Source organism: Carassius gibelio, chromosome A1, assembly GCF_023724105.1.
Source record: "Carassius gibelio isolate Cgi1373 ecotype wild population from Czech Republic chromosome A1, carGib1.2-hapl.c, whole genome shotgun sequence".
In the NCBI taxonomy this organism is placed as follows: Eukaryota; Metazoa; Chordata; class Actinopteri; order Cypriniformes; family Cyprinidae; genus Carassius; species Carassius gibelio.
The window spans coordinates 16,890,296-16,900,271 of NC_068371.1; the positions used below are offsets into that span (position 1 = coordinate 16,890,296).

Sequence of the window (9,976 nt, forward strand, 5' to 3'; positions counted from 1 at the left end):
AACTAACAGAATAAGAGAAGACACAAAGAATGAGATCTAAAATCTGATCTTTATTTCACCACACACACTGCAATATAACAACCAGATCCTTATAATGTACATCTAAAATATACATCGGCATTAGAAAAATAATTACTCTGGGTAAATAACGTTGGACCGACATCTCATTGATTTTTATAAAGCTGGAAGGTGTCAGCTGTGTTTTAAAAACCCAGATTGATTATAAAATATGGGCAAAATGAGCCTAGATGCAAAACATCACGTGACATTCATTTTTCCTGCAAAGGTTAGAGGTCAGAGCCAAATTAAACATCTATAAGTGATACATATGAATCTCACAAGACTTTGCTAAAATTTAAATCAACATGTAGCAATGCATTTGTATTTGGTGAGAATCTGCAAACATTCAAATGAAAAAGCATGTGCAAACCTGCAAAAATGTTTAAGCATTTTACAAAATGCTTACAAAAAACACTGTAACTAAATTTCCATATCATGTTCCATGAAATATTTGAGAGATTAACAACGTGGTTTATATGTCATACACACACATCACAATTCTACAAGATTCAAACAGCATCAACCTGAGAAACATTCATCAATTTGAGTCTCTTCTGAATCGTTCCATCAGAGACTTTGATCCGGTTCATCAAGATTACCGTGTCACTTCCTGAAGACACACACACATACACACTTTGGTCACATGACATTCAGCATAGCGTCTGCTTCTGACTGATAACAGCTGCACATAGCTCACATGTATACATATATGTGACATACAATACCAACCAATATATTCAGTATTATTTTGCTGGTGATATAAATCTAAGAACATAATGATTGAATGTGTTTGCGGGAGCATTCCGAGATTTACAGATGTTTAACAATTACTTTCATTCCAAATTCAGCTGAAACTTAATTTAAACTACTTTAGTGAATCAACTTTAAACTCTAATTCAGTAAATTGTTCCCTCAGAAATGTCTAATCTGCCCACTCAGAAAAAAAGGGGGAATTTTTACTTTTTGCCGTAAATATTTTTTTTTGCCTACAGTGACTGTTTTCTTGAAATGAAGCTTGCTCTGAACATCCGGGTTATTTTGACCCAGACATTACTTTTTTTTATGATAGTTAAAGGGGTCATATGATGCACTTTCATGTTTTACTTTTTCTTTAGTGTGTTTTGAAGCCGTCTGTATATGTATAAGATCTGCAAAGTAACAAAGCTCAGAGTCTCCCACAAGAGACCTGCCAAAACCACAGATCGCAGTGAAAGCAAAAGCACTTTATTTGGCCTTCTGAAAGTGAACACAATTAGCAATGAGTGGTTAAGATTTATTTACAAAACTGTTTCCGAACAGTACAACCCAAGTGTTTGAGGAAAGTTTCCTGAACCTGGAAGATTTACAAGGCTGGCTGTGAAAAGGTTGTTTCTAAAATATGTGGCAATTCCAACTTTGCTAGGATAATCTGGTGCCATCAAAAATGATTGGCGCACAAAAATGACTCAAATCTCTCATTATACTACAGTTGCAATCAGAATTATTCAACATATTTGACCTGCAAGACATTTTGCTGCAGAGAACAAAATTTTATGAAAACATTTCAACAAAGGCATCAGTGAACTCTTATAGAAAGTTTACAAATTTGAGTGATTCTGAGAACGTAAAGTTGATGAAAATCTAATTTCGTGCAAAATCTTTTATTCTTTGTAACCTCCAATAAACACTGCCTGTGAGTGGTAAGAAGCTTCTCAACTGTAACCCTTTCCTTGCTTGAAAAAGGTTTAAGATCACCTGATAATCTTTTGTTTTTGTGTTGCCACTGCTTTCTTCATATTACACCAAATATTTTCAGTAAGATTTAAATCTGAAGACAGAACAGGCTACTCAAGAATGCTCTAGGAGCGATCCCTGAACCAAGTTTCAGTAAATTTGGATGTGTACTTTGGGATGGCTGGACTGCAAAAAAGCCCATTTATCATCAAGCTTCAGTCACTGCACTGAAGGCATCAACATCTTTGCCAAACTATCCTGGTACTTCAAAGAATCCCAGTCAAGATTTCCACTACCTGCAAAAGCAAAACATCCCCATAACTAGACTGGAGACATGTTCTTCTGCTTATAAGCTTTTCGCAAAAGACAAACCACTAATCCATGCGTCCAAAGAGTTCCAGTTAGGTCACATCACTCCATAAAGTATTATTTCAGAACTCCACAGATCTATATTTTTTTGCATATTCAAGTCGGCCTTTTAAGTTCTTCTTAGTAAAGAGTGGCATAAGGCTAGACGTCCCTGACATGAAGGCCATGCTTCTCTAGTGTTCTTCTACTCAGCATTGAAATGTTTTTTCCTCCTTTCATCAGATCATCTTGCCAGTCTTTGGCTGTACATTAAGGGCTTTTCTCAGTTGCTCTGATCAAACATTCTATACCCCTTGACTTGATATTTTGCTTTTTCTTCAACACCCTCAAAGGTTTTTCTGTTACAACACATTTTACATTTCTGAATTAGGCTGCCAACTGTGTCTTAGGACCACGTACTGCCTTCTTGTAGCCACAGACCATCTAACTTAATAAAACAGTTTGTTCTCTATAACTTTTGTCAGAGCTTTTTTTACTTTGCCATATTTGCTACTCAGCTTTAGCAAATACATAGGCTAAATGTATGTATGTGTAACAGTTCAAGCTAATTCAGTTTTGTTATATAGTTTCTAAAGGCTTGATTTGCGTTTTAACACAATTCTGTACCATACCATATAAATAAGCAGCATTGAATAGGGGTTGAATAAATGACAAAATATTTTTAATTACAAAAATTGCACTTCAAAAATAATACGTTGACATTACCATCATTAATAGACACTAAACTGTTAAATAAATAAAAAAAATATTTACAAATAGTAATAGGTCTTACAAATAGTAATAGGTCTTTGGGAGGCTGAATAATTTTGATTGCAAAAAGCTGTATAACAAAAGCTTGGATATTTCCAATCAGCACAGGTTTTGTTTTTCTTTTCTTTTTGGAACTGATTGATCATTTGACATCATTAATCTGAGTTTATGCATTTCTGCTTTTATTATCCATTAAATATATAAATATATAAATATATAAATATAAATATACATTTTAAAATTAAAATATAAAAACATGTAAGTTTAATGCCATGTTCATGTTGACTGAATATAGCTGAATCATTTAACTGAAGCTCAATCACTTCTGACAGACTCACCAGAATGTTTCCATCATGGAGTGGCTCTGTAATACTCCTGAGGTGTCACAGTTTTTACTCCACCGAAGTAATCGAGCACCCAAACCTGTGTGATATTCATCTTTGCAAAGAACCAGTTGTGGTCGGTGGGCCAGTCGATCATCTCTGGATGTCTGCTGAACAGAGTGGCTTTAGCCACTGAAGCCTCACTGCCGTTCACCTGCAAAACAGATTCACTGACTGTCACACAATCACTGATTCAGATTAGACTCAACTGAAATGAGATGAAGAGGTGGGAGACCTCGACAACGGAGCCGGACAGGATGATGTGGGCACACAGCGGACTCTGAGGATCGAATCCATGATTCTTACAGTAGCTGGTCTGAGCCAGAGACACAGACAGAGATGCCTGCGGATTCACCTGTTATACACACACACACAAACACACACACACACACACACACACACACACACACAGAGGTTGTCATTCAAAGTGATTTTCTTCAGCCTGTTGAATGTTAGAGATGATAAAAGAGCTGCCTATCAGCTGTAGAGCAACTACCAGCTGTGTGCTGAATCATGCTGATGTCACACTTACATAAAACTGTATCAGCGTTACATAATCGTGTTGTTTTAATTTGTATGTTGTGTGTCATATTACAGATCACAAGTCAAATTCAATTGAAACACAAATTACCATGATCTCATACAGTAATGAAAGTTTAAAGCAAGACACTACAGACAAAACATGTTTTCATGCATTTTGAGATTTTGGTGTATTTTCCATTCATAACAGGTCTTCTTTCAGATTAGGAGAAAGAAAACATCCAAAACACACATTTAGGGGTTTCCTTTATTGCACGTTATCCATTTGCATCTGCATATTTCAATTGCAATAAATAGAGTTTTTTTCTCTCTCTTACATAGACCAAACTTTATAGTTTTATTCCTATCCATATTCTGAAGGCTTTTACTAATGGGTTTGTTCATATATCATTCATCAACAACATTTTATTCCTAAAAACATGGTGAAAAATGTATTTGTTTTCTATCGGTTAACAGTATTTTCTGATTTATAGAGTAATAAAAAGAGAAATCCAATATTCCTTCTTAATATGTCAACAACTCTAAGTGTCAGCAAACTCTAACATGTTAACTCTAATGTCAACAAAATCAAACAAGAACATGTTTAACCAGGTTTTATCCAATGTTTAAATGTATGTTTTGGAAATACACGCAAAGTAGTGTTACTATAGCAAAAAAAAAAAAATAATAATAATAAAAATAAAAATAAAAAAACCTGGTAAATATTCGTTAGGGTTCCGTAACTCTATTACAGCAGTGTCTGAGCTCGTGTCAGTTTCCATTGATCAGTCCTGATTATTGATTAGCACCTGCAGGTCCTGAACTGAAATCTCCATGTGTGTGAGGTACATGTAGGGTGTCCCGGTTCCGTTCCCCGCGGGCCCGTCGCTGATGGAGAAGGCGTTGGAGAACGGCTGTCCTCTGACAGGGTCGTGAGTAGAGATCGTCGCCATTGAAGCCCAGTCACACTTATTGACCACAAACCGAGCCATCCGGGCGACTTCCTCATGTGGCGGAACCGACAGCGGGACGCTGTGAGCGGCGATGAGCGCAAGGCACACCGCGAAGAGCGCGCGATTCATGACTGACTGCTGCGAATGACCAGATACTAATTAATCAGATGAGCACAGACTCACTGATCACTAACACTGACCACGAATCATTTGATTACACAAGTCATGAGCGTCCTCCAAAACAAATGATCACATGATCAAAACAGCTGTCATGTGACTTTAAGATAAAACGTGGTTGCAGAAAAATACAGACCACAAACAAGTTATTAAACCTGTGAAAGAAATCACCATGAACTTTCATCATGAAGGAACTCCATTTGATGAATCTTTAACTTTCTATTCATAGTTTAATAACTTTCTAAAACTACTCAGTATTTTAAAAAAATGCACTAACAGACATGTAAAGCTCTGCTGACTTTTGTAATTTATAATTTGTAACGTTTGACTGAACCCAGCCCTCTGAAAATAAACAAATAAATAACAAATAGATAAATAAACATAACCTGATATTGCCCTTAACAAATTCAAGATAATGAAATTAACAAACATAATCATAAACATTAAAAATATTAGTATAAACAAGTAAATATAGATTTCTAAAATGTTATTAAACTCTTTAAACATTTTTAAAGCACTTACAAGGCTCCGTCTAATTGATAATTTCAATCAAATTAAAAATTCAAAGAGCTGATTAGCCACCAACTCATTTGCACAGGTGAATTTTAATTAAATCAATTAAGCTTTATAGCTAAAACTTAAGGCTCTTAGATAAAAGTTAAACAACGTCACTGTTTGTTCAATTGGCGTGTTTGTCGGGTAAGTTTAAGTTGTTTTAGTTTATTGTCAATTTTTTTTTTTTTTTTTTTTTTAAGTTTAGTTCGCTTACTTTATTGCACACTACCTAAATCTATTTTGAATTTCTGTAACGTTAGGTAGGCCTATTTGATTAGACTGTTTTCAGTAAGTTAGGAGCGGATGTACTGATCCATTGTTTTTGCTTGTGTACAATGCATATTTTTATTTCTAGAGCTTTTCATCATGTCTGGTCGCGGTAAGAAGATCGTCGCTGCACCAAAGACCAAGTCGTCCGTGTCGCGCTCCTCCCGCGCGGGCCTTCAGTTCCCTGTTGGCCGCATCGCGCGTCTCCTGCGGAAGGGAAACTACGCGGCGCGCATCGGCTCCGGAGCGGCGGTGTATCTAACGGCGGTTATCGAGTATCTGTGCGCGGAGGTGCTGGAGCTGGCGGGAAACGCAAGCCGCGACAACAAGAAGTTGCGCATCGCGCCGCGTCACATCCAGTTGGCGGTGCGCAACGACGAAGAGCTGAACACCCTGCTGGGCGGCGTCACGATCTCAGAGGGCGGCGTGCTGCCCAATATCCAGGCGCAGCTGCTGCCCAAGAAGACCAAAGGTTCGCGGGACCCGAACACCAGTAAAGAAGTCCAATCACAGGACTTCTGACGCTCCGACTCTTATTTTTATTTCTCTTAAACACTTGACTGGTTTTAATCTTAATAAAAAAAAAAGTCTACCTAGTTCTGTCTTTAGTTAAGTCGCTGTTTGACCTGCATCAGGCCTTCTATGGGCTTATTAAGTCTTAACTATACTCCTTGTGCTGTGTCCAAAGCCGCTCCCTATCCACTATATAGTGCACTATATGGGGTGTCAGCCATTTTGGGGTGCTGTCCGAATTGAGTGAACTACTTCAATCACATTCGTCCACTTTTTTTTTTTTTTTTTTTACCCACAATTCATTCTGATTTTGTGCGTACAAGCACTATTTCCAACAATCCAATGCGGAGTAGTCAAGCTGGAAGTGAGAGCGGAGGCCGGGAGCGCGTTTGAATGAGAGACCGCGTTTCCACCGAAGTTACCTGGAACATTTGTATCAGGAACTTTTTTTTTTTTAGGAACTTATTCCTAAGACCGGTTACCTCCCAGGTTGCTTTCTGCGTTTCCACCATGGTGTAAAGTACTGGGAAGATTAGGCAAATATACTGGTGATTGTAGGTCTGCACGCGTTACTCAATACAAAGTGCTGATTTTGGATGTGCATCCTCTGTAGTGTGGACTTTGTGCATTCAACTCGGGAGTGTGATGTCTGCGACAACGTAAATCTGCAAACCGCAGTGTACTATAACTTAAGTCAGCTGACCATGGCTACCCCAATTTTCCTAAAGAAATTTACTTAATTCAGGGATATGTATACAGCCATTACAATGAAACCAAATATTATATAAATTTGCCATTTTTATTTTAACATATAGATAAATTGAATACTGACCGAATAAATTTTGGTTGAACTCAACCTATCAGGATGTTTAGCGTCCAAGTCCTGCCCACAAAAGTTCTGGAACTTTGAAAAAGTACCATCTTGCCAGCAGGGACTTTCTGAGGGGCATTTTTTTTTTACCCTGAACTTTATTTAGTTCCTGGTTCCTGCGGTGGAAACACACCAAGTACCAGGCCAAAGTCCCTAGTTCCTGGGTAAAGTTCCTGCGGTGGAAACGCGGCATAAGATAAAACGTGGTTGCAGAAAAATCCAGACCACAGACAAGTTATTAAACCTGTGAAAGAAATCACCATGAACTTTCATCATTAAGGAACTCCATTTGATGAAACTATCTTTAACTTTCTATTCATATTTTAATAACTTTCTAAAATTACTCCGTATTTAAAAATATGCACTAACAGACATGTAAAGTTCTGCTAACTTTTGTAACTTATAATTTGTAAAATTTAACTAAACTCAGCCCTCTGAAAATAAACAAATAAATAACAAATAGATAAATAACATAACCTGATATTGCTTTCAACAAATTCAAGATAATGAAATTAACAAATATAGTCATAAACATTAAAAATATTAGTAATATAAACAAGTAAATAGATTTCTAAAATGACTTTATTCCATGATTTTATTCAACTCTTTAAACAATTTTTAAAGCACTTACAAGGCTCAGTCTAATTGATAATTTAAATCAAATTAAAAATTCAAAGAGCTGATTAGCCACCAACTCATTTGCACAGGTGAATTTTAATTAAATCAATTAAGCTTTATAGCTAAAACTTAAGGCATTTGGATAAAAGTTAAACTACGTCACTGCTTGTTCAATTGGAGTGCTTGTCAGGTAAGTTTAAGTTGTTTTTATGTTTATTTTTTAAATCATTTTATTATTATTTTTTTAAGTTTAGTTAACTTTATTGCACTTTAACTACCTAAATCTATTTGGAATTTCTGTAAGGTTAGGTAGGCCTATTTGAGTAGACCTTTTTCAGTAACAAAGTTAGGAGCCGATGTAGCCTACTGATCCTTTTTTTTTTTTTTTTTTTTTTTTGCTTGTGTACAATGCGTATTTTTATTTCTAGAGCTTTTCATCATGTCTGGTCGCGGTAAGAAGATCGTCGCTGCACCAAAGACCAAGTCGTCCGTGTCGCGGTCGTCCCGCGCGGGCCTTCAGTTCCCTGTTGGCCGCATCGCGCGTCTCCTGCGGAAGGGAAACTACGCGGCGCGCATCGGCTCCGGAGCGGCGGTGTATCTAACGGCGGTTATCGAGTATCTGTGCGCGGAGGTGCTGGAGCTGGCGGGAAACGCAAGCCGCGACAACAAGAAGCTGCGCATCGCGCCGCGTCACATCCAGTTGGCGGTGCGCAACGACGAAGAGCTGAACACCCTGCTGGGCGGCGTCACGATCTCAGAGGGCGGCGTGCTGCCCAATATCCAGGCGCAGCTGCTGCCCAAGAAGACCAAAGGTTCGCGGGACCCGAACACCAGTAAAGAAGTCCAATCACAGGACTTCTGACGCTCCGACTCTTATTTTTATTTCTCTTAAACACTTGACTGGTTTTAATCTTAATAAAAAAAAAAATATTTGTCTACGTAGTTCTGTTCTTAGTTAAGTCACTGTTTGACCTGCATCATGTCTTTTACGGGCTTCTGAAGTCCCACATGAAGTCTTAACTAGCTATACTCCTCTTGGTCTCGTCTGTGGGTTTTTAGGTCCAGATTAGCAGATACTGTGAAATGCTCGAAAGAACGTATTTGCAACACGTGTTTTTTTTTTTTTTTTTTTTTTTTTTTTTTGCCGTTGTAAACCGGTTACTTTTTAACCTTCATATACCAAAAAGTTTCAACATACCAGGAAGTATATTTCCAATTTTACAGTGCGTTTTGACTAATACAACTGGATAGTCTAGAGATGGAAAAACTAAATTTAAGTAATTGTAAGTAATTGCTTTCATGACAGAAGCTTCCACAGTGCAACAAAGCAAAAACAGATTTAAAAAAAAAAAGATTAAGTAATAACGTACAATTGTATGTGCAGGTATATTCAAATAGACAGTTTTGTATGTACAGGTAAATTACGGAAAAAAATTGAAGCGTAGACTAAGTGTGTGTGTGTGTGTGTGTGTTAGATAAATATGAGTGGATAAATAGTGTTGTGTGTGCTGGATGTGAGGGGTCCAGAGTGATTTTGCCAGCCCTTTTGCTCTCTCTGGATGGGTACAATTCTTGGAGCGGAAGGGACGGTTGTACCAATGATTCGCTCAGCAGTCCGGACTACCCTCTGAAGTCTTCTGAGGTCAGATTTGGTAGTTGAGCTTAACCAGACAGTTACTGAAGTGTAGAGGACAGATTCAGTGATCGAGTATAACTGTTTCAGCAGCTCCTGTGGCAGGTTGAACTTTCTCAGCTGGCAAAGGAGAGTACAACCTCTGATGCCAAATTCTTAGCAGATGGAAATCATAAGGTAAATATCCCTGAACATTAAGCACTCAAAACTTTTGGAATTTTAATTATTTTAGTGATATATGAATCTAGGGACATTTCTATTCTTTGTAGATTAAATGTTAATTACAGTGGCTGAACCAAAGGAGGCAATGGGCCTGCAAAGACTGTTTAATAACGGTGTTTGATAATGGAGAAAATCTGTGCTGAATGAATCAAAGTAAATGTCTTTCATTAGAACACAAGGATATTCTCATGAGTCCTGGAGCAATTATGTCCAGTACAATAAACACACAGTGCAGCTTTATTTGACTGATTTTTATTATATTTTTTTAAGTCTCAGAGCTGCTGCATAAAAACACTTGACAGAAATACAAACCGCTGTCATTAGGAAACAGTACAGAATGAATGCCTAAGAATGTCACATGATCATGCTCACA

General features: G+C 37.5%; 2 protein-coding genes across 5 annotated transcripts; one reads left to right on the forward strand and one right to left on the reverse strand.

Moving 5' to 3' along the window:
* Window positions 1-30: 30 nt before the first annotated feature.
* On the reverse strand, window positions 31-4,996 carry LOC128015169 (protein CREG1-like). The gene is made up of 4 exons (XM_052598848.1): window positions 4,604-4,996; window positions 3,511-3,630; window positions 3,231-3,429; window positions 31-670 (listed from the first exon to the last, which is right to left on the reverse strand). Exons 1-3 carry the CDS (start codon window positions 4,874-4,876, stop codon window positions 3,244-3,246), a joined length of 579 nt encoding a protein of 192 aa, XP_052454808.1. The 5' UTR covers window positions 4,877-4,996; the 3' UTR covers window positions 31-670; window positions 3,231-3,243.
* A 535-nt stretch (window positions 4,997-5,531) lies between these two features.
* On the forward strand, window positions 5,532-8,690 carry LOC128015208 (histone H2A, sperm-like). 4 transcript variants are annotated; one of them, XM_052598886.1, is made up of 3 exons: window positions 5,590-5,623; window positions 5,835-6,037; window positions 8,380-8,690. In XM_052598886.1, exons 2-3 carry the CDS (start codon window positions 5,846-5,848, stop codon window positions 8,608-8,610), a joined length of 423 nt encoding a protein of 140 aa, XP_052454846.1. In that variant the 5' UTR covers window positions 5,590-5,623; window positions 5,835-5,845; the 3' UTR covers window positions 8,611-8,690. The 4 variants fall into 4 exon arrangements, with proteins under 4 accessions (XP_052454839.1, XP_052454846.1, XP_052454840.1 ...); XM_052598880.1 differs by lacking the exon at window positions 5,590-5,623 and adding an exon at window positions 5,630-5,739; XM_052598879.1 differs by lacking the exon at window positions 5,835-6,037 and having other exon boundaries at window positions 5,532-5,623; window positions 8,177-8,690.
* Window positions 8,691-9,976: the final 1,286 nt, after the last annotated feature.